Raw genomic sequence first — 27,196 nt, 5'->3', positions numbered from 1 at the left:
CTGATGTAGGCTTGTCCTCAATCCTCTGCACTTTGAAGTGCTTCCCATTGTTTATTACATTTGCCGTATGGGCCTATGCCGTGCGTGTACAAGCACACAAACGGCACACTTCCTACATGTACAGGATGATTACACGCAGCAATTGATACGAAGGAGAAGTGTTTGCTCGATTTGATTTGGTACAGAATAGGTGGAATAGTTGCAGAATTTAAAAGTAAACATGAAACTGAATGACAGTTAATATAAACAGGACACACTTACTACAAAAGTCAAGAATCCCACATGTACAGTTTTTTAAAATGACCATAAAAAGCATGAAACACATAGAAAACATGTAAAATAGATCTAAAATGATGAAAAGAGCTGCACAATATTTGAAACAAAGAGGATGAAGTGCGCACAAAATATTGACCAAGGCATTTTCACAGTATAAAGAATATGTGCAATGTACAGAGAAAAAAAATTAATGTAACACACTGAGTCAGATTTAGAGGTTTTGCTTCAATGTAATTTGTAGTGTCCACAGGGCAGGATGAGAGTCAGCGTCAGTGGGCGTCCTGAGAGCGAAAGGACTCCACAGATGCAGATGGGGCTGTCTATAGAGTGTTGAGCTCCAAGTCGTTCTCTCCTCACCAGGTCACCAAATGGTCAATCTCTCACCTGTCAGTGAGCTCACTCCCACTAGAGATGAGGGAGGTGTCACCTGTAAATTTATGGAGCTTGATGCATTGATGATTGGAGGTGCAGCTGTTCATGCAGGGAGAATTATAATAATAATAATACATTTTATTTGGAAACGCCTTTCAGAACACTCAAGGACACTTTACAGAGCGGGTAAAACACAAATAACACAGGCTAAATAAGAGGAGAAGAGGTGAGGGGGACTCAGTCTTGAGGGGAACTGGTGCTGATATTCTAGGAGTCTGATATGTTTCCTCAGCTTTCCCTGCTGCATCTTGTCAGAGAGGAAGTCTGTGAGGCCTCTCAGCTTGGAGAACTTGTTCTGCAGTAGAGCTGGAATGATGGCGTTAATCGTGGGAAAAAGAAACCAAATGACAAAGAGAGGAGGGAAGGGCTCAGCAGAGCAAGAGCTGACAGGTCAATATGAAAAATAGTGAGAAATAAGTAGGATGTACTGTTTTAGGTGTGGTCTGTGTTCCAAAGTGAAAGTAAAAAAACTGATTTTTCCCTTTAGAAGAGAATCCATGAGACACTTTTGACCCAATGCGATACATAAATTACTACATTATTCTAATTGCAAGCAAATATATACATTGTTCATTAACTACAATTTTACATTCTGTATTTGCTCTCTAGCATTTACATTGCTGTTATTTGGAAAAACACTGGAACATGATGCACTTTCCAAACGGAAAAAATAACTGTCAATATTCTGTTGGTTTGAGCAATACGCCTATTTCACAGAAGACCTTATGTTAACATGTAAGCTTAGGTTCAGCTGGGTGGTTCAGTCTGTACCACCCAATGAATTCACCAGGCCTCTGCATTCCTCCTCCTGTTGTCTATTGATACACCCCACATGGGCAATCATCAGAGAACTTCTAAAGGAGGCCAGACTCTGAGTTCTAGCTGAAGCTGGAGGTGTAAAGAGTAAACAAGAAGAGGGAGAGGACATGCCCAAAGCTACGTGCCCATTTCAAAAGATGTGCTGCAGGACTCCACACAGCTGCATAGCACATACTTTAAGCACCTCCACACTCATTTAATAAGGGCCTGTAGCCCTGAGTGGAGTCTTTGTTGTCCCCTTCTTACCAGGTCAGCTGAAGAGATCTACTGAAGATCCTCCATTTCCCCTCATGACCGAAACGAGATGCTGCTTGTATCTCTTCTTTGCTACCCATCACTTAACCCCCTCTCTGCAGCCATGGTACTTCCTCCTCCAGCTTCTCCTTCGGTACTTTAGCTGATGTTTGGGCCAGGAGTTGCTCCCTGGTGTAAACAAAGGAGCTCGTCCCTCCACTGAAGGTGCTCTTGTAGAAAAGAGTGTCCCAAACTCCAGGAGTGCAAGAAAAACTTGATGAAGTGCATTACGGTAGACTACCCTCGAACTAAAATAAATTAAAATAAAAACAAAAACAGACAATCAGAGGTGTGCTGCCGCATGGGATGGTGGCGGAAGCACATACTGTCTTTAGAGCTTCTGTCCACACAAGGTTACCAGATGGTCATTCTCCACCATTCCCACCAAAGATGAACCCGATGAGGGTGGTGTCTTGATGGACTGATGACTGGATGTGCAGCTGTTAGAGTGGAGGGGAAGGGATGCAACGTTGAGGGGAACTGGTCCTCATGGTCTGATATGTGTTTCCTCAGGTTCATGTGCTGCATCTCGTCAAACAGGATGCCTGTGATCCACCTGCAGGTAGAGTCAGGCCCACTCAGCAGGTTTTTTCTGCAACACAGCTGACATGATGGTGTTAAAGGTGGAGCTGAAATCCACAAACAGAGTGCTGGGAAAAAGAAAAGAGAAGACAGAGAGAGGAGGGAAGGGTTCAGCAGAGCAAGAGATGACAGGTCGGTATGGGAAAAAAAAGATGAATAAGATGTATAAACTGTTTTAGGTGTGGTCTCTACTTTCCAAAGTGAAAGTAACAACCAAACTGGTACCTACAGAGCAGAATCATGTGATCCTGCTTTAAAGACTGTCACACTTGACCTCTGTTACCAATACGATACATAAGACACTACATTATTCAAACTGCAAACAAATATATAAATATTCATTATCAATAACACTTTACATTCTGCATTCACTGTCATTGATGTTATTTGGACAGCAATAAAAGAGGGAAAACACTTCTCAACTGGGACTTTCTGGGAGCCAAAATGTCTACTGTGAAAAAGACACTTTGCTCAAGCCAAGAGAATAATGATAGTTTGCCGTGTAGCAACTGAACACAAATATTTCACAACTGCGACTGACAACGATGCAGGGCAAGCTGTCTGGTTTACCCAGTAAACGATCTGTTTATTCAGATTAAGATGTCTGTACTCTTTGTTATTAGAGCTTGGATTCCTTGCAGGTGTTTCTTTTTTTGGCCTTGCACTACTGTAGAGAGAGACAGAAACCATGGAGAGAGCAAGGGTGGACAAACCATGAATGCTGTGGTTATGTGATATTCACCCTTACCATTAGGCATCAGGGCATCCTGGTATCCATGTGTTTTTCAATACCTTAAACAATACAGCATCAGGCTGAGAGCAGTTAGGGCAGATGTATCGATATAAGTGAAACTGCGATCAGAATTTCCAATTTGAGATAGATTGTGTGGATTTACTTTGGGGCAAATGAAATTATGTTAAGTCTTTGTGAAATCCCTCACATCGTTTGAGATACTAGCAGGTCCCTAAGGTTGCATACTCAAAAAAAGCAGGCTGACATTAACTAATGTTAACAAACTGGATATTACAGTGTAACAATGAAAAAAAAAAAAAAGATAGTTGACCAGCCACTCTGGTGGCTACAACGGTAAAGCTAGCGCTAAAAAAACCCAAAAAACTTTGAGTTCTGGGGCATAGACGTTTATTTTTTTTTTTCACTTTAATGTGAATGCTGTCCCTGCCACAACCCCCACTCAGGACTCTGGATGTGAGCATTGACCTCCCTCTCAATCCTCTCACATTTCACACCTCTCCTGCCCCCGCCTGAACTCGCTGTGTATTTGTCATCCCCTGAGTCAGAGTCCTGGCTGGAGCCGCTGCAAATCACCTAAATTTGTAATTTGATCCTGGGAGGCAGCTAAGCCTGGCTCTGCTGCCCGCTCACCCGGATCCGGTTCTGGTGCCCACCTCAGTGCCAGCACTCCCACAGATCTACCCGGCCTGAAAATGTCCTCCCTGCTTTGGCGTTTGAATTCAAAAAGTCGCCAATTCTTACATACATGTATCTCCTTTAAACAGAGATATTTTATGAGATGAAATAACATTTTTCCCTTTACAAATGTAAAGGTGAATTCACAAGCAATAACATGGAACCCCTCTCAGCTGAGTACATGCAGGGGTTTTGCAGCTACAGCCGTACCTGGCCTGGTTAGACCTAATGTTAGCAAACTGCAGATAGGTATTGCTGTGTAAGGGGCATTACTGAGTCAGTTCGCTGACTATGACTCTTCTCTACTTTTGCATTACCATTATGCCCCAATTGACGCTTGTAGCTACAGTGACTGAAAAGTTACATAGGCTTGCATTATTGGTATTTGTGGCAAGATATCTTTGTATCTGCATATATCATCATCTTTATTTTAATTGCTCATTCCTGATTAATTCTCAATCAGATGCTGAATGACTCCATAATTTCTCATTATGTACACTGAAGTTATTCAAGTGGTGCATCATCCCATCCAATTGACAAGCAGATATTGGGAATGCACCATTACACCAGGCAAAGACAGCACTGTGTAGTTCACCCACATGATGCCCATTAGGCTTTAATCCTTACTATCCAAATCAATAATCTGTACATAAAGTCGCCGGAAATCAGTTCATAATAACCACTAAATAAAATCTACCAATGTCATTATATCGACTGATTCTTAGGAATCAATATGTAGAAGTCCATAAGTTACATAAGGTTTGTCAGTATCCTTAATCAAGTTAACAACAACATCAGTATGTCACAATTTGAGTCACAGTGAACCAGAAACAGAACACAGTACCAGTCACAGAAATAAATAAACACTGTTTGACTTTCTGGGTACCTGAAATGTATTAACCACGATCACTCCCATCTCCTTAAAAATGTTATTAACAAGTCACAACAGCAAACAAATTAACATGCTGCTGCATGTGGCGTAACAAAGCAGTGTGGTATTCTTGCCAGCACTGACAAACGTACCGACTGCCTGACAGTCTTGCCCTCAGATATTTAATATGAAAAGGAGAAGCATAGCAAAGGACAGCTATTGTACTGGAATTTCCTCAGAACCTTGAAACCAAAACAAATCCTGGTCCTGCCTTGGAGCCCAGGGGTAAGTGCGACACTAAACATTTGAGTCATCACATGTTCTTTCTTTTTACTGTATCAGTTCATTTATAATATAAAGGGTTATTTGTGTTTATCGCCATTCAACAGTCAACCATGATAGATGAGACTCTTCATTAATACAATGTTGTAATTACAGACACAATATACAGTATGAATGTGTAAAGATTCACATTCTGTGATAAACTTTATGTATATAAACCATGTAAATACTTGCAGTCATAATAGAGAAGAAACATAGCACATGAGTTGAGGTTTATTACACTCTTCTTCTATCTATAGAAATGTAGTTTGATCTCTTTTTGCATTGACATGATACATGCAAATCCAATTTTTGTGTGCATGTGAGGTTTTTCTGTACAAATGCAAATGCAAATGCATATCTTCTCTGTATGTGTATGCGTGAGTGTATACTTCAGTGCATGATGTTTAATCACTGACGTGCGATGCGCTTTCGTTTTGTAGTCAGCAGCTGTCAGCTGTAAGCAGTGGAAAGCACTGTGGCAGTGTATTAAACCCTTTTAAAGCAAAACCCTCCACATACTCTCACTTTCATTCCTTCCTTATCTCTTATCCGTACCAACTGTTATCATCATTATCATATAATCTCTGTGACTCCATCGCTTTCAACATATGTCGTCAGTGTTCTCACTGTTCTCCTGCGGTTTCATTATCTTTTTCCTTATCTGTGTGTTTCCTTCTTCTCTGCTGTTGAGCGTCAGTGTACTCTCATCTTTCCTACATCATTCCATTCACATCTCCTCACAGAAATTCTATAATGATACCAAGAAATATTAAGACTATTCAGGTGAGTCATGTTTGTTGGCCCTATTCTTGCCTCTTGGATTTCCTTCCTCCTCCATCCACTCATTACTCCATCATTTAGGGACAGCACAAAAATTGTTGAAGTGGGCAGGTAGGTGAACCATTACAAAAAAGCAAAACCCTCCCCAGAGTTCACAATATTTTCTTCAGATCTTATTTAGAATTGGACAAACACATTGTGATGAACTAATTACATATAAGATATGACTTTATGTGACATATAACTTTTTGTACTTTATTATGAAGGTGAGGGTGATCTGTGTAGAGATTTATGACATAATTGTAAAAGCTATATGGTTAGGGTTAACCCTCCAGCTAAATGAACCCACACAACACTTCCCCCAAATAATAGTACGGTGCCTTGCAAGATCCCTTCAGACTATTTTTTTTTTTTTTTTACATATTCTTGTTCTGCAATGCCCCTGTTTTATATTGCTGACTGTAAAAAAATGTATAAATGTACACAGGATGCATGTCAACCTCTGATGACACTTTTCCTTGTGTAATTCTTCCTTCCTTTCTTCCTCTTTCTTTCTTTCCTGTGTCTTTGTCACTTTGAGTTCATTGTGTCTTTGTTAGCTCCATCAAACCAAAGCCAAAAAGACATAAAGAGAGAAATAAATAAATACAGAGAGGGAGAAAATGAGAGATACTCCCAAGGGGAGGGAGAGAGAGAGATAATCTGCTGGAACTGAATGGCTGAAGGGAAAGTGGAGCTTTGTATGTCAGTCTGACCCGTTAGGTTTAATCCTGCTCTGTCTTTATATTCTGAATCTTCACTCTCTGATATTCTCTCCAAATTACAACTACGGTACCTCCATGGTAATCCCACACTGCTGTGGCCTACATTACACCTCATCTTATGTGTGTGTGTGTGGGTGGGTGTCCAATTGAGTGTAATGGGACCAGACAACTGTGACGGCGGTGATGAGACAGTCAATCAAAATGGATATCAGATATGATAAAATCCAATCACTCAGGAATGTTCTCAGACGTTCAGCAGTTCAGATTCTAATGTGCTCGTAGATTATAGGACCTGAAAAGCATAATCCTGCTTTATCGTTTTTACCTGTTTATGTAATCAGAGCTATGCTTCCCTCTGGTGGCCAAAAATTGTACAGCATGAGCCCAGAATCTACAGAACGCAAAGATTTTGGATTCAGAGCCATGAAAAAGTTACTTGAATACGAACTGAAACAATAAACCTAATTTTGTTGGAGTAGAAATCTATTGTGTGTTCCTTTCTATCCCTTAATTCATCTCATGACAACTCAGATTTATCTTTTCCATATTTTCCTGTTCATATTTACAGTTTACTGTGGGAAGGGGAAAAAATAAGGAAATTCAGAGCACAAGAATCAGATGACAACATGTTAGTGTTGAGTGATTGAAGTGCCTGCAAAACCAAACAAACCAAAGCGGACCAATAATTTCTGTTGGTACAAAATACTTTACCATTTAACACTGTAGCGATACAGACAAACAGAAATAATTTCATTTATGAAAGTGAAGCAGCTCAATGTCATGCAAAATATTTTTGACAAAATTTGAATATAGACAAAATGCAAATATTGGGGTGAGTTCTGAGACATGTAGTGCAACAACACAGACAATGCTAACAGGCTGATGTTTAGCAGATATGTATGTTGTTTTCCCTGTTCACTGTCTTAGTTTTAGATGTTTGCATGCAAACATTTGCTCATTTGAATGAACAGGGGGGGATGTGGTGCATGTTCTTCTAGATATTTTGTTATAAAGTGTTGAACAAATTTCGACCTGATGATGGCACTAGATGGAAAGGGATCACCAATTGTTATTACAATTGATCCTAAGGAGGACATTAATATCTGTGCCAAATTTCATGGCTAACCCTAACACCTCTAACCCATCCAATAACTATCGAGACATCACCCTTAAAACCGCAAATGTCATCATCATCGTGGCGCTACAGGAAAAATCAAGAGACCACCAAGGTTAGTGATCTTCACCCATGAACGATGTGGTTTGAGCTAAATGCTAATATCAGCATGCTCACTATGGCAATGCTGACCTTGATGTTTATCAGGTACAGCTGCGGTTACTGGGGATGGCATTAGTTTTGCAGGTGTTTGGTCAGAAACTAAAGTACTGGACAAAAATGAATGTTTTGAATGACCTGACAATAGCACTATTTGTTAAGCAGAGGTTCATCAAAGTTATTACATTTTATCCTCTGGGGAACATACATATCTGTGTCAAATTTCTCAGCAATCCATCCAATAGTTTGCAAGATATTTCAGTAGACAAACATTTCAACCTTATACCAAGTTAAGGTGACCGAGGTCAGTAAGACCACTCTGTGGGCACTGTAAATGTCATAGTAGTCGGTCCTATAATTGCTGAACAGCGGTGTAAGGACCGGCCAGCATATCAACATAGCCATCGCTAGAACCCATAAAGATACTGTATCAAGCATTGTTACTAATTCCTGTTCCAAATGGTGGCTGCAGTTTTTATGTGAATGGTCACAGGGCAATCCACTGAATTGGGCATAAAGACACATGTAACATGACTAATGATAAATTAGCATTAAACTAAATTAAACGTAGAGCCAAAAATCCAGTTGCATCTAGCATGAATGTTCCACATCAGTTTTTGACTCTTGCCTTGGGAAAGGGGCTGCACATGAACCCTTTGGTGACACTGGTACTCCAAGGCCTGTGTCTCGACTGTTCTTCCTCTTAATATGTGCTCTTAAACTTCTCCCTGGTGCCATCAGTAAACCCCCTCTCTCTTCTACCAGACCGTCAAACACTGCACCCAGACTCTGTCGAATCCTGACGCAGAAGTTTGGGCAGCTGAAGGCATACAGAATAGGGTTCAACACTGGATTCAAGAATGCAAAGGTTGTGGCTATGGGCAGCCCCACCTCCACCAGGTTGATATTTTCGCTCCTGTACTGGGCTGTCACTTCGATTATGCAGAAGATGTGATATGGAGCCCAGCACAGTGCAAATGCTGCAATCACAAATGTCACCATCTTGGTGAAACTCTTGGACAGCTGGCTGTGATTGTTCTGATTGGAGGTAGAAGGGGACAAGGCTGTGGGTGTCAGGGATGAAGATGGACCGGAGGCTAGAGGCTTGAGAAAAAAATTAGTGGTTTTTGTGGCTGTAGGGGCATTTGTAGCTCCTGATGCCCCATCTTTGTTTGACACAATAAGTGCATCAGTAAACCTACTGGCACTCTGCTTCCTCCTTCTGCTCCTCTTCCTCAGGCTGAGACCAATTTGGATGTAGCTTCCTGCAATCACCACCAGGGGGACCAGGAATGCTAGCAGCAGCTTGGAGATGGCTGTTGCCGCCTGCCTCACATTGCAATCTCTCTCCAGAGTGGCTTGAGAGGATGAATACAAGGCAAAATTATGGTAGCACAGCTTCCTCCCATCCTCTTTCTCAGTCACTGAGCGGAACAGGAAGTAAGGTAAAGTGTTCATTGCTGCCCAAAGCCAACCCAATAGACACACCTTCCATGCTCCTGCCACTGACCGGTGGTTCTGGCTCCACACTGGCTTGGCGACCAGTAGGCAGCGGTCCAGTGAAATGGCTGCCAGCAGGAAGGCCGACACAAACATGTTCAAGAAGAAGATGGATGCCTGTGTTTTGCAAAGTGGGCTGCCAAGCTCCCAGCTATGTGAGGAGTCCAGGTAGAAGGTGAAGAGGGGCAGCGTCAGCGTTGTCAGGAAGTCAGACATGGCCAGGTTGAGCACCCAGACGGAGGCAACAGTGCGGCGCCGCAGGCGGAAGCCCACCACCCAGAGGATCAGGGCGTTCTCCAAAATCCCCAGGCAGGAGACCAGACCGTGGATGCAAACCACCACCAAATTGGCCTTTGAGTTGTTGTTGAGCCTGTGGTTCCTCATTATCTGTAGCTGGGGACAGATCAGCTGTCCCCCGAAGGCATCTACGGTCAAAGTTGTGTTTGACATCAGTGCTCTGAAAGACAAAAAGAAGTTAATGGAGACAGATTGAAATCAGATTTCGGGTTAGGGTTTGGAGGTGCACACATGCTGGTTCTTGTTTGAAAGCTAAGTGCTTTGTACGTCACCTTCTGCCCTAGCTGATGTTTTTTATACATGTTCTTGTGTACAGTGGGAAAGCTATCTGAGAATCATGCGTTGAACGGTGATGGTGCTGATGATGGTGATGTTGATGATGACATGACCAGTAGGCTTGCCCTTGCTTGTAGAGAGCCGATAAGTCAACATCCCCTTTTCTTGTGTACAATGACTAAATGAGATGAGCACCATAATCGTCTGGCTTGTTAATCTTTATTGCTCAAGTAGTAAATCTACTTTGCTGCTGAGGAAACTGCAAAGAAATCTAATCAAATGAAGTCTCAGAGGGTTACAGTTTGGGATTTTGGATTGTACAGTCACGCCATAAAAAAAATAAGCAAGAAAGACAGTTCCAGGACATTTCACCCATCATATATTCATGTCCTCCTCTACAATCTTTGAAATTGCATCATGATAAGCAAATGCAATGACTGCCCTTGGGATACACATGCAATTGAAAATTTCTGCCTGCTGGTAGGTGTGCACCATGGTCCTGTAATCCACCCAAAACACTATAATATAAGGACGTTCAATTTTTCCTTTAATCATCATTCTCTACCAACCCAAATGAGACAAACACACTTTCCACAGTATATGTTTGGTGAGAACAACATGCCAAAGCATGTCCCTGTGGTCTAGCCACATACCAGCAACTACAGATGCTTAGTTAAGCAATACAGGCAGAGAGAAGGAGATACCAGCATGCCATTGTCAGGATTAGTGTTTATCTATGTGTCTATCCATCTCTCATGGAGATAACCACTGCATGTTATTCTTCTTGGGTCAAACTGCCGGGACACCTAAGTTAACTGAAAGTGCAAGTAATAAAGTAGTCAAACCTTTTTACTAAGATGGTGTCTTTCTGCCCCCTTTTTCAAGTCTGTTTATGATGCAAAGCCCATCAACGTCACCCCATGCCAGAATGTTTCCATAGTAATGTAACTGCACCCATTTCCCCATGTGCCAACAGACCAAACCCTAGTCTGGACTCAGGGAGCTGGCAGCATTGGCTAGCGAGCAAGTCACCAGAACGATGAAGACTGACTTGCTGGGCTGCATGGTTGGCAGTAGCTGTAGGTAAACACTATTTTCATTACTGTGGAACCAGTTAGCTGAGAAAAAGTTGGAGCTCATGTATCTGCTTACAGGAGCTTATTAGCAGTGCTAACATACAACAACACAAACTGAACAGTTAAACCAATGTGACCCCTAAACATACTCGAAAGAAATTTAGCTCAGCGCCACTGTTACATCCCAGAGTTACAATGTATGGTCTGATCTGTCAGACTCTGTGACCTGATGGGGAGCTTCAGCTACTTAGATTCCCACTGCCTTATCCCAGTACTCTTCTCATCTGCAAATTCTCAATTATTTCTCCAATTCTAGATGATATTTTTATGTGACACAATCGTGTTAAAACCGTATTATTCAGTAGCTCAGTTAAGTAATGGTTATAGGAGGTATGGCATTAGCCTATTTGCAAGAAATAGGAGATATGCGGACGTCTAATTATATAAATATTTCAGAATAAAAAAAAAATTGACTTCAAATTAAGTGTTGCCATTGTATTCTTACAAACAGCCACGGAAACATACTTAGTCACATCCCCTTATCCTCGTGGCCTAGATGAGGTAAACACAGCACCGTGTCTCCACACGAATACAGACGCATGAGCAAACGTATCCATGACGCAACACTGATGTGACTCCTTCCCCCCTCAAGTGTAAACTGCATATATGGTCTCAAACAGAGGGTGTTTTTGTGTGAATAAAATTTTGATTTCTGAATGTCTTGGTGTGACAGCTGCCTTTAAAGTTACAAATTGAGAGCACGAATAAGCACAATTTGGGAAACAGAATCCTGAACATACAGAACAGAGGAATAAAGGTCAAGGTGAGCCAATAATACTTCCTTTTTATGATTTCAGTTCCATGAACAGTGCTCAGTGTGCCTGACAAGCTGTCAGTGTTTAGCAGTGCACTCTCATGTAGGAGGTGATTTTAAAATTGCAGCTGGCACCATAATCCTACTCGTGTTTGCCTCTGTAATTGCTCCTTATTAGCTGCTCTGCTGTTTGATTGCTTGTCAGCATTTTTATTTGGTAAAACCAGCAAATAGTCAGTATACAATCATTGATATAAATCAGGTGGACAAGATGTTAGAAGCACCACTAGGTATCAAGCAATACAGTTCAGCAGCACTATAAAATACAGCCTCCTCAGGGGCCATAATGCTGAATAAACACCTCTCTAAACAGCTTCAAGAGCAAACTACACATTTTAGCCTTCCTGAAAGTGTACCTAGTACCTGGCAACTGAGTGTATATAGTGTATATACATGGAAAACTATATGATATAGTACCAGTTTGTAAATGAATTCCTAATATCAATATCTGCAGATTCCAGCTGTACTGGAGCGTAATATGTGGTGATAAGAGACAGTATCTTTCATGAGAAAAGAACCAGCGGTTTGTGTTATAGAGCTGTATGATGAAATGAAGCAATAACCCTTCCAGCATGCATGACCCATGAATTAAATATATTAGAAAAACATACCTGCTGTGGGAGTATTAGGACAGCATGGGCAAAAAGCAGGTCTACAACAACAACAACAAAACCTATTAACAACTGCAAGTATAAGTATAATAGTGTAAAGTACAGTATAGTAAGAGGTACACATTCAACATTAACAAATGCTTAATAAAAGTAAAAGTAGATGGAAACCATGAAAAGTCAGTAACATCATAACATGCTCTCATGCACTAATGTGATTGCGGCTTCATACGATCATCATAGTGCTGTGAACTGTGAATTCGTTTTAAAGCATTTGTAACACTCACCTGTCGGGTTACTTTCACAGCAGAGGGAGAAAGTCACAGTATTTCATTCCAAAATTCCTGTTCTGTCTTCCTCTTTTGTCTTCTTGTGAAAAGCACTCATCCCCCCCAGTTCTGTCACTTTCTACAGCCCTCTTGTTCAGGAGACGCCCACTGAAGCCCTGACACACACACACACACACACACACACACACACACACACACACACACACACACACACACAGACATACCTCCCTTTGCTCCACCCTATATGCAGATAAGATTTGACTCACTGATGGGTGAGGGAGGCTTTAACATTGATGGAAATGGGACTGAGCTTTCAGTCAGGTGTGGGAAGAGGGAAATGTAAGAAAACTGCATCAGAGAAAAACAAAAAAACAGGCAGTCACAGAGCGTGAACTGATATGCTATCTGTGATATGTCATCATCTGTCCTACGTGACCGATTACCATGCTTGTGCTGGACTTGTGTGAACTTGTTCACCTTGTTAACCTGATTCTTTAGTTGGAAGCCCAAGAACAAGCCAAAATATCTTTAGATCACAGATGTAGGATTTATTTAGGTCACAGGTAAGGTAAGGCAGCGCTGGGCTCAGAGTGACAGAGCTCTTGCAGGATCTCTGTCAGAAGGAGCACTGATTTCCTGGTGGGGTTCACAGTTATCTTCTTGGGCTGGGACTGCACCGTACAGAGGTTGGACCTGCATGGACCGAGTCTCATTGGCCAGTTATCTCTGACATGAACAGGCCAGCCACTGTTCATGCTAACTTACTGAAAAGTGATATAAAAAATGAGTGAATGTTGTCATTGAGGCGTGTATCTATTGCAACAAACCTGACATGACAGATTAGAGAGGCCTGCTTATCAAACTTAAACGTGACATTGTTGATTAAATGAGAACATACAGTAAATATCATTAGTTCAGTGAAAAAGTGCAAATCTAACGGGAACAGAGGTCAATTATAACACCCTGATGCTTCATACTGTGTCGTAGTTTCCATGACGATACATTGCATGAATACAAAGTATATATCTATGTGCAGGCAAATTCACACTCTTTGTACAGTTAACATACCAGTCCTAATCTACATTTAACTAGAGCCACATTCAAATATGGCCTGCTGGCCAACTCACCGTCTATCAGAGCAAAGTGTGAAGAGGCCAAAACTGTGTTTTGCTTAGAAGTTACAAAAGTGTCTGTCGCCATCTGGTGGTGAACACGACTCAATACAGAGGATTAAAAATTAACCAAGAATATGTCAACTTCTGTTGGAGTAATGGCATCCCTCAGGGTATAGTCTAACCACTACTGCAATGTAAAGATACTCCATTACAAGTAAAAGACCTGCAGTCCCAGAAAATGTCACTTCAGTGAAAGCTTAGTATCAGAAGCAAAGAATAAGTCTAAAAAGCAAATGTATTCATAATGCAGAAAAACAGGCCCCTGTGGGTGATTTGTTGGTGATTGGGTATTATTACTAATGCATTAATGTGTTAATAGTGTTTTACTGTTGTAGTTGGAGGTGGAGCTAGTTTTAACTTCTTCTTACATCTTACTGCTGGGTTCTTGGATGTATCATGGCATCATATTTTATAGGCACATCACACGTTCATATGTAAAATCTGAATTTTCATGGTATCTATAGTTGTTAGATAAATATAGCGTAAAAGTCCTCACTCACTCACTTGCTCTGCCACTGCTCCTTCCTCCCTCGCTGCTCTTTGGACCTGTAGATTGGGGTAAGAGGAGAACTTGACTTTTCTCCAAGAATGATGTTGAAAGGAACTGCACCGTCTAGACCCTTTGACGGTAAAATGATAAGTTGTTTGGGTGGAGATGAATCAGGTTGTTTCCGACCAGTTACCAGGTTAAACATTAATCTGAGATGTCATACTATAACTTGTTGCATAACGCCGTACAATAAAATGTGATTTCAAAGAAAAGTTGTTGTCTCATAAACAATTCTGAGAAAATGTCAAACTCTGACCTCAGAACAGTTAAGACCATAATCTGTCCCAGGTCCCGGGAAAGCTTTGGCTAAGTCGAGTGTATCCTGGATACAGAGCAGGTGACGGGAGGAGGGCAATTCATGGGGAAACATTTCATGAAAATTTAAATTCATACCCAGTCTGTACAGCAGTTCCCTTGTCAACTGACTTGTTGAAAACAAGTTGCAACCCTGTTTCCAAAAAAGTTGGGACACTGTGTAAAACAAAAATAGAAACAGAATGGGATCATTTGCAATACACTGAAAACTCATATTTAATTAAAAAGCAGCACAAAGACAACATGTCAAATGTTGAAACTGAGAAATTTCATTGTTTTTTTAATTTGATGACAGCAACACATTTCAAAAAAGATGGGACAATGGCAACAAAAGACTGGAAAAGTTGTGAAGTGCAAAAAGAAAACAGCTGGAGGAAGATCTCACCATGAATGAGGTTAACTGGCAACAGGTTAGTCTAAAAAATCTTTCTGCAGTAGAGATGGGGAGGGGTTCACCACTCTGTGACAGACTGCGCTGACAAATAGTGAAACAATTTAAGAAGAATGTTTCTAAATGTAAAACTGCAAAGAACGTGGAAAAAGAAGAATTTAAGATGGACTGAGGCGAAGTGGAAAACTGTCCTGTGGTCTGACGAGTCAAAGTTTAAATTCTTGTTGGAAGTCATGGACGCTGCGTCCTCCGGGCTGAAGAGGAGAGGGACCGTCCGGCTTGTTATCAGCACACAGTTCAAAAGCCAGCACCCGTGATGGTCTGGAGGGGCATTAGTGCACATGGCACATGTGTGACCTGCACACTTGTGAAGGCTCCATTAATGCTGATCCACATATAAACTTTGGAGATTTTGGAGTAACATTTGCTGCCAAGAGACTATGTTATTTTCAGGGAAGGTCTTACTTCATCGAGACGAAGCCAAACCACATTCTGCTCGTATTCCGACAGCACGGCTCTGTAGTAAAAGAGTCACAAAACTGACAAACTGACCTGCCTGCAGTCACCCATTGAAAATGTTTGGTGGATTTGGAAACATAAAAAGCTGAAATCATCATCAAGCAAGACTGGGAAAACATTCCACTTTCTGACTGACAGCAGTTAGTCTCCTCAGTTCCCAAACGCTTACAGAGAGTTGTTCAAAGAAGTGATGCAGCAGAGCTGGATATGATTTTCAAAAACCAATGAAATTTCAACATTTGAAATGTTGTCTTTGTGCCACTTTCAATTAAATGTTTCAGTGTTTTGCAAATCATCACATTCTATTGTGTGTCGTGTAAATACAGTATTATCAATTCAAAGTCTAACCATGCTGGTGGAGTCATTATCTTCTATTCCTCCACCTCTAACTTGACAGCTGAGAAGAATGTATCAAGTGGTCTCTGAACTTGCCCCACATTTATTGGAACCTCCACAAGAAGTAAAAACCTGCGAATGAAAAGTAATTATAATTATGTGTCATTGCACTCAGTTACAAAAATGTGGGAATGTTCCTCAAGATGTGACTTAAATTATGAGTGTTTTCACTCCTTTTAACTGTTTACACCAGGTTTCTATGGGGAAAACCCTTGCGTCTAATCAGATACTACCTCTGTTTGACTGATAACGGCATTACAAGGAAGATAGCACGCACACACCCAAACACGCATACACACCTGGTCCCTTTTGAATGTTCAAGTCTCCACCCATCATATACAAAGTGCTGTATATAATCAGTGGCAGAGAGGTGGTGGGGTTGCACGTTACTCTTCTTGAAGAGTCACTGGAATCATCACAGCCGAGAAGTTTCAAGGTATGATTGTATTTCAAAGTTCAGTTCTGTTCATTGCAATGACATTAGCAACAGTTTTTCCACATTGCTGAGGAAAGTCTGAGGTTTTTGTAGTACAAAATAAACAAAAAACAAAATAAATTCTATTCAGGTGTAGAATGTAGAATAAGTTCTAGAGGAATCAGTGTTAAAAGATGTTTTCTTTTTTTCCAGTTCCAATAAATCCCAGCAATATTGTAAACTACTTTTTATTTATTTACTTTTTTGTATATAGGTTATATATTCATATTGTTGCTTTTACATCTTATTTTAATGTTTTATTTGACAAAATGCAACAGATTGTTGCAAACTTTACATTGGAAGCCATTATGGCTTGTAGTTGGGTGTGGCCCATCAGAACATCAGGTGTATACTAGATGTGAGTCTGCCTTTGAACTCATCATGTCACGTTCAGTACGTTGAATAATTAGACTGGACTTCTGGACTAGAAATTCTTATTTTCTGTGAAAATTGAAAGAATGAATAATGAAGGATGAAAGATAATTGAAAGAATGTCACAGACTAAGCCTCTAAAAGTCAGAACAAACACATGGTGTTTGTTACGTGTTGGTTTCTCTCACCTTTACATTGTTACTCTGGATTTGCCTAATGAAAAATCTCATACACGGCTCAGGATTTAAATTCTCTGGTTCTGAAAAACTAACCTGTACCGAAGCTAATTCCGACCTGATGACTGATGCTTCAACACTTTTCTCTCCCTGTAGATTGATCATGACTTCAGTGCTGGGCATAGCAGTGCTGGCTCTGGCCCTATCAGAGCTCACCGTGGCCTTTGTTCCCATCGGGGGTGGGACATCCACTCACATCAGCATTACGGGAACGGCTCTGTTGCAAAAAGTGACAGAGACATGTCAGGCAGTCGCTGAGGCAGCTGGTCATGAGTTTAAACCCACGGTAGGATGAAAGATAAGAAATCAGCATGCGGAAACACACACCTAGTACTCACTCATACACATTCACACTGATTTTAACACCTCTGTGTTTAAATTCAGCCTGGATATTAACATGAAAAACATTAAACATGAAAATCAACACTCTACTTGTTGCACTGAAACAATATAGAGTGTTAGGGTGAGGAGAGTAGTGGGGGCTTATGGGAGTTGTTTCTATATAGAGTCATAGGCTCCATAGACTGACCGTGTGCTCATGCTCCTGAAACTATTGGAACATGACATGTTGCATAGAAATTTGTGGCTCCCGAATTGTTTTCACCAGCAAATATTTATTGCAAGTGGCAAAGCAGAAAAATCTCCACTATGTAGTAATCCACCTGACATGAGGGAAAAAATCTTTTGACTGTCCTGAGAAAGCAGGACAGCTTGTAATCACAACAGGTTTGATGGAGCTCAGGTCACATCCTGAGGACAGCTGCACTAGTCCAGACGATTTTCCTGTTAAATGTGGATTTCAGTGATCTGTGAAGTTGCTGCTACTGTGCCACTTATGTGCAAAATTGCATACAGTTCATATCAGAAAATGTAGATGAAAGGCACGAATCAGGGAGCCTTTGTCCTCTGACCACAGGGCTCGTCTCCCGAAGAGCTGGTGCAGGCCTGCCTCGGCCCCACAGCGACAGGAGAAGTGTCCGGTGCCAAGTTTCACTCTGCTCTTCAACAAGTCTACATGCAGAACGGACTGGTAGACCGTGACTTTGTCAACAGGTAGGAGAGGGTTCAAAACAATACAGTGAAAAAAATGGCTATTTTGCTTTAATAGCGACATTAAAAAATAAAGGGATGGTGTGTTGCTAAGTTTCAAACTTTATTTGCTTGAACACTTACTACTTGTGAAAATTTGTTTCCAGTGCTCCACACCACTTCAACTCAGAAGCCTTTCTGGAGGGACGTGGCCTGATCATGGAGGGCATGGTGGCCATTAAGGCTAACATCCGCGAGGAGAACTTCCAGGCCGCCAGGGAAATGCTGGGCAGGATCCTTCATACGCTGCAGGTGAGAGGGCTGCAACGAAACAGCTGGGCATAGAGGTCGAAGGGCCAGAGGAGGAGGCAGAATGGGAAAGAAATGAGACTGGAAGGAGGAATGGTCCTAAAGTCTACTTTACTCTGTGTCCTAAATGTGAAATCTTAACTCTGTGTGTATGTATGTAAGTTAGATCAATGTGTGTGTTTCCATGCACTGTCAGGACTTCTACAGCCACAGTAACTGGGTGGAGCTGGGATACACGGAGCCATACATTAACCTCATACGCCCAGACCTTCCACTGGAAAATCTGGCAGGTGTGTGTAATACACATGATTAGGAGGAGGACTACGCATATATTTCTGTGGGATTTATTATCAGTTTGGTAAAAGTCCATCTGTGAGCATATCTAATTTATTACTTGTTTCTGATTGGCAGATGGGTGCATAGTTATGTTTAGATATAACCTCCGACACAGCACTCCTGTCAGTGTTCTGACATGTACCACACAACAGAAGTCAGTCTGATGAAACAAGGTGATGTTTACTTGTCTAGGTTCGGAGTTAAATGTGTTCAACTCGTCGTGCCTTTTGCTTGTGTAGATGTCGACACAGCCACCTGCAGAGACTGTGCCAGTGGAACATGCCCCAATTCCATCCTCCCCAACATCCTGAACGAGAAGAAACTCACATCAGGCTACATGGGAATCTTCTCAGCAGCCAAGCCTAAAGGTAGGCTACCAGTGACAAACATATCTCCAAAACATATTCAAATACCACATTAGGACCACATTCATTCACAGTCACAAGCAGCAGGACTGGCTGTGAGGTCACATGCTATCACTAGAGCCTGAGGATTGTCTTTCAATTGCTCTCAAAGAGGAAATGTAAACGGAACGCCTATGTAAACATTTCTATTGGACCGTTATGACTTGGACACATGATGATAGAACGACATTAAACGTAAGTGGTCTGAAAATTCTTTAAATCCTTCATCGACACTGTCCTGGAATCGTGCAGGCAGTGTGTCATACTGGGTCGGTTTGGAGTTCAGTCGGACCCATCAGCTGCATACCTGGCTCAAAGGATATTGCTGCAAAATTGGAATTCCTTTTTTTGGCCAATTTTTATTGCCTCCTCCAACCCCCTTTGCTCATGATTGTCTGCACTCAAACACAGAGGTTAAACCTCTTAGCTGTAACGTGGAGCTCACACTGAAGTCTAAATCAACAAAAAACTTGGAAAAATCTTGGAAAGCAGGAACTGACTTTGGTTGTTTTTTCAAGTCTGATCACACCTCCACTGTCGTGAGTAACAACTGACCACTTTCTGCTGTTATTACCCATTACAACAATAAGGAGAAATGCTGTCATGCGCTCTACAAAATGATTTCTGTTGAGATGCTGCATAGGTACCCTGGCCACGAATTGAAACGCATGATTTTGCACAGCGTCACAACTGCTGATCGTTATCACAGGAATCTAAAGAACCGTGTGAAAATTGCCTTGATTCCATCAATTCCTGCTTCCCCCAAAACCAAACTGATAAAGTTAGCGCTTTTGAATATCTGATCCCTCTCAAGTATGTTTTTATATTAATGATTTTATCTCATGGACTTGGTTTTCTATTTTTCACCAAATGTTGGCTTTCCTCAACTGCCTCTGCCAAACTATTAGAGTCATCTCCTCCAAATGATGAATGTTTCCTGTACTCATGCAGACCAGATGGAAAATAGGAGGAGGAGTTGCCAGTATCTTTACTTGCTCAAAAGTGTTGGAGACTTTTTAAGCTTCTAACGTGTATCTTTTGGTTATTAATTACATAAGTGACTTTGCTAAGATTGCATTTGATCAACAACATGATCATGTGATTACGAATAATATATTGGATATATTCTAGTACGGCTAACAAACCGACCATAGCACTGGAACTGCTTTCTTAAAGGGAGTAAACAACCTGAGAATTTCAACCGATTCAGACACTGGCCGTCCTCTTTTTGCGAGATTTGAGTGCTGCATTTGACATGACTGCTCATGGCTGTCTGGCACAGTGCTTGAGTGGCTTCAATCATACCTGTCAGACAGAAATGTTTTTGTTAGTTTAGGTGACTTTGTGTCACAGACGTTTGTTATTGAATACAATGTTCCTCAAGGAAGCGTTCAAGGTCCTATTAGCAATGTTAGCACCTCACTTACCACTGTCACGCTGATGATACAAAACTATATATCTCTGTTTGCCAGACCACTGCTGTTCTTTAAAAGCTCTTTTTACTTTTTGTCTTACTGATATTACCATCTGGTTGAGTTAAAATGTTATTTTAAAGAAATGAGCAGAAAACAGAAATACTACTTTTAATGTTGTATTGTGTTTTGGTCAAATTGTTTTTTTTTTTTATTGCTATTATTTTTTTGCAATGTTTTAATCTGATCTTGTTTTGCTGAGCACTGTGGCTTACATCTTTACATTAAAAGGTACTATATAACTAAAGTTATTGTGATAGAAATACAGATAATGATATATAATGATGATTTTTATTTTTATTTTGTTTTATTTTTATTATAATTTTATATTTGTTATCAAGATTAGATAAGAAGATCAAAACCATTCTATCATCTGTCAGTTTAATATGTAGCAGTCACTTCCTGGAGTCCTGTTGTCACCGTGAGATTGCCAGGAAGGGAGTGCTTCTGGCCAAGAAGCAGTCATTTAGATATAAAATGTTAATCAGTGAGCTTTATAGGTGGTGGTACATTTGGACAGGCGAGCCGTTTCCCTCATTTCCAGGCTTAAGTCTCTAAGTTAACTGGCTGCTGGCTTTATTTTTGTATTTACTGGACAGATATGAGAATGGTGTCAATCCTCTCATCCAACCCCCAGCAAGAAAGCAAAGCATATATCGTTAAATGTCCACCTTTTCCTTTAATGCCCTGTAAGGAATGTAGATTTTATGCTTGACCATTAACTGACATGCATAACATGCATAATGCATAATAATAAGTGCAATACTCACATGCTAATTGCTTGAAAACATGTTTGTTCTACCTGGGGTAAAAGACATGATTCAGTTCTGCCAGCTAATTCAGTCTACCCCGAAAAGCACATTTGAGTACACAAGAGGCACAAGTCCACTTTCAATAGTTATTTGAACCAAGTCCCAGTTTGATGTGTTCCTTCTGTCCTGCACCAGGTAAATGCAGCCACGGAGGTGAAGCTGACTTGACGAGCGCAGCAGATCCTCGCGGAGGCATCAACAAGGACGAGCGTCGCTTGGACAACGTGGCCCTCCACACTGCTGCTGTGAACGCAGCCACAGCTGCCAGCCTGCAGCTGCTGGAGGACATCCGTTTAGCTGCAGGGGACAACGCCTTTCTGAGGTATGCCATTCAAAAATGAAAAACGTCTCAAACTCGATTTTCCAGACCTTCAATTGTTCACTCTCGCTTTCTTTGTCACAGAATGATGGGGATCGCCCGCTCCTCTGTCGTGTGCTTCGTTATCGACACTACTGGCAGCATGTCAGATGACATCGATGAAGCCAGGGCAGTTGTTTACGAAATCATTGACAGCAAAAAAGGGACGCAGGATGAGCCATCTGAGTATATTCTGGTGCCCTTCAGTGACCCCGGTATGAACCTTACTGCTCATGTTTAGGAAACCATTAGTGGTGTTAGACCCCTGGTGTGTGATAATGCCATAGACTGTTGTATACGGGAGGGTTGTAATAGTAGTTACATTACAGTGTATGATCTCATGCAGAGTAGATTTAGTGTGGCAAAGACAGTACATCTCCACAGAGTAAGATCTGTGAGATGAAAAGTAATTTGAAGAAAGGTAGATTTAGTACAAAATACTTCACACTAAGCCCCTTGTCTGTGCTTTTTGTGTAGATTTTGGACCGATGATCAGGACAACAGACCCTGATGAGATGAAAAGAGAAATCTCTAATCTTAAAGCAAGAGGAGGTGGTGATCCCCCTGAGATGTGCCTGTCAGGACTTCAGGTATCAAATCTACGCCTTTTTCCAGATTATTACAAGGGTGTGTTAATACAGACTGTGGTAATCCAGAATGAACTGATTGGTTTCATTATTTTATTCCTCCAGTTGGCTCTCACTGGTTCCCCTGCCTACTCCCACATCTATGTTTTCACTGATGCTACAGCCAAGGACATCAGCCTCAAGGACACGATTATTGCTCTTGTCAGAAGCTCCAAGTCAACGGTAAATACTGACTGACACCAATGCCCTGTTCATTCAGTTTATTTTAGTGAATTTACCTTAAAGGACTGGGCGTATAGTCTCCACATTAAATGATTCCCACAGGTGTCATTCTTCATGACTGGGGTCACTGGTAGGCGTCGTCGGTCCCTCAGAGCTTCTTCCTTTGAAGACTACAGGGACCTGGCTTTAGCCTCTGGAGGACAGGCCATCCAGGTGTCTAAACGACAGTTGCCTGAGGCCACAGATGTCATCCTTGACACATCCACTTCAGCTCTGGTAAGTTTTAATTGTGCATCTGTACTATCTGAACCATGTACCAGGCCTTTAGTGGTTGGACCAATTAGTTAACAGAGATGTAAATAATCCATTTTGCTCCTCTTGTCCGCCCAATCAGGTGACAGTTCTTCAGCGAGCAAGGAACCTTGGGAAGGAGGAAACGTTCCCCTTCACATTAGATGAATCTCTGAAAAATATCACTATATACATCACAGGAAAATCCATTACTTTCACACTGAGTAACCCTGCAGGTAACACACACTTGATAAGTGTCCGCTTTTTTGTTTGAGAATGCCATTTGATACATATTCATGACTAATGATGCATGTTACCAAAATCCAGGTGTGACCCAGAGCCACAGTGAGACCAGTGGTAAACTGGGGACCATACAGACTGTGGGCAACCTGAGGAGAATTCGTCTTAACGCTGACATGCAGACAGGAACCTGGAAGATACACATAAAGACCAACCAACCATACACACTAAAAATCACAGGTCAGAAATAGTTGAAATGATGTCTTCTTGCATATACACTTAATTTGCTGCTTAAAGGAGCAGTTCAATTTTCGGAAATTTGCCGATTCGCTTTCTTGCTGGCAGTTAGATGAGAGGCTCAGTACCACCCTCACTTCTATCTGGTAAGTACAAGGCTAAATCTGGCAGCTGGTTAGCTTACCTTAAATAAAGAATGAAATCGGGGGAAACAGCTAGCAATGCTTTATTCAGCGGTAGTCACTATGAGGTAGCAAGAAACCTAACAAAGACCAGTAAACCATGTAAATTAATTCTGCATCTATTGCCAAAATAACGTAGTGTGTATCTGTATTGACTCTAAGTCTGGTCTTGTGTTTCCAGGCCAGAGTACCATTACCTTCATTTATGACTTTGTGGAAAGCTTCAAGGGACCTCACCCAGGTTATGCCGTACTCAGTGGGCGTCCACAAGGAGGTACAGTAAATCAATAAAGTCATTTTACTGTTTCGCAATGTTGTAGGTTTATATGACCTTTGGGATAATTACTAAAAAGTGGCAGTGTAGTTAACTGCTGCACACGCGTTGTCTGAGGCAGGTGCCACAGTGTGCAGTCGAAGACCATACGGTAGTGATGATGATGTTGATGCTACTCGCAACTGGTTTTCCAGGTTTGGGTCGCTCAACCAATACCTGCATGTTGCATTCAGGGACCACTCGGAAGGAAGAAGAAACAAAGAGAAAGTTAAAATTAAACGAACACAAATGGCAATGTTCTTGTTTCAGGCCTAAAAGACCTCCTGTGAGCTAAACCCAAAATAATCAGTATTTGATAGTATGGCCCAATCAAGCACTCAAACTTTAGAGAACTCTTTCACCACCCATTCCTAAAACTACCCAGTGTTTGCTGTTAAAATAACCACTTGTTGCCATGAAAATAAATTTTCCTCTTCCCATGTTGTGCTTCCTCATTTCTTTCTACTGGAAACCCAGGCCAGCCAGCCACCCTGATGCTCTCAGTACTTGGCAGGAAAGGTCCGTCCTCAATAAATGTTGAAGATGTTGGCCTGGTAACTGTATCTGGTCCTGAGACTATTAGCAATAGCACAACAACTGACATGGGCAACGGAGACATCTTAGTGACTGTTGAATCAGTCCCTGAGGGGGAGTTTGTAGTTTTTCTGAGAGGAACTGACAAAGTGTCGAACAGCAACTTCCAGAGGCAGTCTACCACCCAGATGTCCGTCTCCAAAGTGATTATCCAGGTTGGTCTCTTCACTTCCTCTTCATGTCCTGTGTACAGGTTCAGATTTTTTTTGATTCAAAGTAAAATAAAAGAACATTTACACTTTTGTGGAGCGCTTTGAACTTTCTAGGGGCATAACAACATTATAACTAGTCTTCACCTGTTTTATATGCTTCTTTCTCTTTTCGATTTCCCTCTAGGCTGTGGTAGACAGCAGTTTGGAACCAGGAAAAGCCTTCAACCTCACCTTCAGTGTCATGACCCAGGGCTCTGATGGTCAATACTCCATTGATGCCAGAAATGACAAAAACTTCCCCATGTCCTTCCCACACAAGTAAGGAAAAGCAACTACAAACAGTTCCTTTGTTAAATATCCTTATCCATACTGACAGGTCTCAGATAAAACACACCATTCCCACTGCCTCACTGACTGAAGTTTAGGGCAAACTTACATCTGGGTGGAGTAACGTGCAACACACCTGTTAGAGTAAAGTTATGGTCATACTTTAGGTGCCAGTATACTCACAACTGCTTCTTGGACAGTCAGATAGCTTTGGAAACCTCCTACCCTTACACCTTTCTGACATGGGATTGGGCGGGTTGCGTCCAAACTTTTTCTGTAGCATTCACACCCACTTCACAGCATGATTGGTCGGTTGTGTAGAGATGGGAACGCAACCTGAGTTTGACCTTTGTGCTATCTTTTCTTTATACAAAACCATTTTGGTCAGTTTTCATGTGACCTACACCATGAATGCCTGCCAGTTAAAGGGATTTGGTATGTTTTGACATATAGTATGTGTATGTACTGTATGTACTGTATGTATATACTATGTACCATAAAATGTGGCACAGATACAGGTGGTAATCACAATGACTTTAGTGATCCTCCTGAGTCTTCCTGTTATCCAGTGAAATATCTCACCATCTACTTGATGACTGACAAAAATCTGGTGTACACATTCATGGTTCCCACATGCTGATTCCTCTAGTAGTGCCACCATGAGGCTGACATTTGTGGCTTTGAGTGACACTGGATGAATTTATCCAGCACCATCACTGGGTCAAAATTTCGATTCCTTCAATACTTTGGTTTATGACTAAATACTAATATATTAATACTAAAAATCAATGGCTTTGCCATTGGATGTACTTGGTGTTTACGTATTCACAAATATCAGCATGCTAAAATGATGAACATGGTAAACATTATAATTGCTAGCATCAGCATGGCATTATCAGTGTTAGCATGCTGACATTAGCATTTAGCTCAAAGTATCACTGTGCCCAAGTACACTCTCACAGAGCCACTAGCACGGCTGTAAATTCTTGTTGCTATTTCAGTCAAACTCAAACGCATCAATTATTCACAGCAATAATCATGAAATGTATTTTCTCTGCTCTTATCAGCATCATCTTGACATCTGGAGAATATAGTAACGCGACTTTGACCATTACGCCACCTGCCGACACACCGTCAGGCACTGATGTCACTCTGACTATGGAAGTGAAGTCGTCCAATGGTGTTGACTCCAATTACGTTGTTTTGAGATTCTCTGTTGTTACCAAGGTAACCAGACACATTCTGGATCACACTGTTGGAAGGAGTGAAACGCATAAATACAGTAAAAAGTTTATGAATATAGTCACAATCATATGTTTTACTGAGGAAGTTCTTCACATGTCATGCAAGATCTAAATTGGTGTTTGGTTCTCACTTTCATTATCCTGTTATCTGCCCAGATTACAGATTTTGTTCCACCTGTGTGTGAAGTGGTCAGTGTGCTAGCTGGTGATTGCCCTCGAGATATGTCTCAGTGTGGACATTTCCAGTGGCAGCTCTCAGCCAGCCTTACTGATGGAAACGGCACTGGGATAGAGAGTGTTTCCCTGCGTCAGGGCGATGGAACACTCTCATACACCCCCCTGACTGCTCCTGTCATTATGGCAAACTACACAGCCTCCTGCTGCTCACAGATTATGGAGTTGGTGGCTGTAGATAAAGTTGGCAATGTGGGCAAATGTTATCATTCCATTGAGCCTTCTGCTGGCCCTCCTTCTTTGACCCTCTCCCTGCCACTGTGGTTGTGCCTGCTGGCATCTGTCTTCGTAACAAGGCTTTGAAGGGCTTAGGTTAGGTTGCTCAGATACCCTGCTTAAATAATAATAAATATGAGCACTGGTTATGAAATGGATGATGAATGTGTACTGAAGTTGTCCGATAAAACGACAATGATTAAAAAAAAATTCATTCAGTTGTACTACATTGTTGAGGATTTTTCTCTCTCTTTCTGTTCGAAACACATTTCAGTTCCGCTGCCAACCATCTTTGGAAAACACCCACATCTTCACCCATTAAAATGCACAATAACATGCCTGTAACATTTTTTTGTGAGGTGCTAATGCTTTCAGAGAAGACAGGAAAAAAATAACATAAAAAATATGCATGTGTAGCAAATTGTTATCTATAGACACATTTG

General features: G+C 41.4%; 2 protein-coding genes across 4 annotated transcripts; one reads left to right on the top strand and one right to left on the bottom strand.

Moving 5' to 3' along the window:
• Nucleotides 1-4,417: 4,417 nt before the first annotated feature.
• Nucleotides 4,418-12,884, bottom strand: LOC121603860 (prostaglandin D2 receptor 2). Of its 2 annotated transcripts, XM_041933122.1 has the most exons (3): nucleotides 12,763-12,884; nucleotides 12,479-12,519; nucleotides 4,418-9,801 (listed from the first exon to the last, which is right to left on the bottom strand). In XM_041933122.1, the coding sequence occupies exon 3, from the start codon at nucleotides 9,792-9,794 to the stop codon at nucleotides 8,436-8,438; it is 1,359 nt and encodes a 452-aa protein (XP_041789056.1). In that variant the 5' UTR covers nucleotides 9,795-9,801; nucleotides 12,479-12,519; nucleotides 12,763-12,884; the 3' UTR covers nucleotides 4,418-8,435. The 2 variants fall into 2 exon arrangements, with proteins under 2 accessions (XP_041789056.1, XP_041789057.1); XM_041933123.1 differs by lacking the exon at nucleotides 12,479-12,519 and having other exon boundaries at nucleotides 12,763-12,876.
• On the top strand, nucleotides 4,917-27,110 carry vwa11 (von Willebrand factor A domain containing 11). 2 transcript variants are annotated; one of them, XM_041933121.1, is made up of 18 exons: nucleotides 4,917-4,988; nucleotides 17,291-17,480; nucleotides 18,111-18,247; nucleotides 18,391-18,535; nucleotides 18,729-18,822; nucleotides 19,108-19,236; nucleotides 21,692-21,878; nucleotides 21,960-22,129; nucleotides 22,392-22,504; nucleotides 22,607-22,723; nucleotides 22,826-22,999; nucleotides 23,118-23,250; nucleotides 23,342-23,494; nucleotides 23,855-23,947; nucleotides 24,464-24,735; nucleotides 24,917-25,050; nucleotides 26,127-26,286; nucleotides 26,460-27,110. In XM_041933121.1, exons 2-18 carry the CDS (start codon nucleotides 17,298-17,300, stop codon nucleotides 26,838-26,840), a joined length of 2,775 nt encoding a protein of 924 aa, XP_041789055.1. In that variant the 5' UTR covers nucleotides 4,917-4,988; nucleotides 17,291-17,297; the 3' UTR covers nucleotides 26,841-27,110. The 2 variants fall into 2 exon arrangements, with proteins under 2 accessions (XP_041789055.1, XP_041789054.1); XM_041933120.1 differs by lacking the exon at nucleotides 4,917-4,988 and adding an exon at nucleotides 10,963-11,000.
• The last annotated feature ends 86 nt before the right edge of the window (nucleotides 27,111-27,196 follow it).

This window comes from Chelmon rostratus, chromosome 3, assembly GCF_017976325.1.
Source record: "Chelmon rostratus isolate fCheRos1 chromosome 3, fCheRos1.pri, whole genome shotgun sequence".
Lineage (NCBI taxonomy): Eukaryota > Metazoa > Chordata > Actinopteri > Chaetodontiformes > Chaetodontidae > Chelmon > Chelmon rostratus.
The sequence above is the reverse complement of the archived record's forward strand: the minus strand, read 5'-3'. Positions and strand labels throughout refer to the sequence as shown.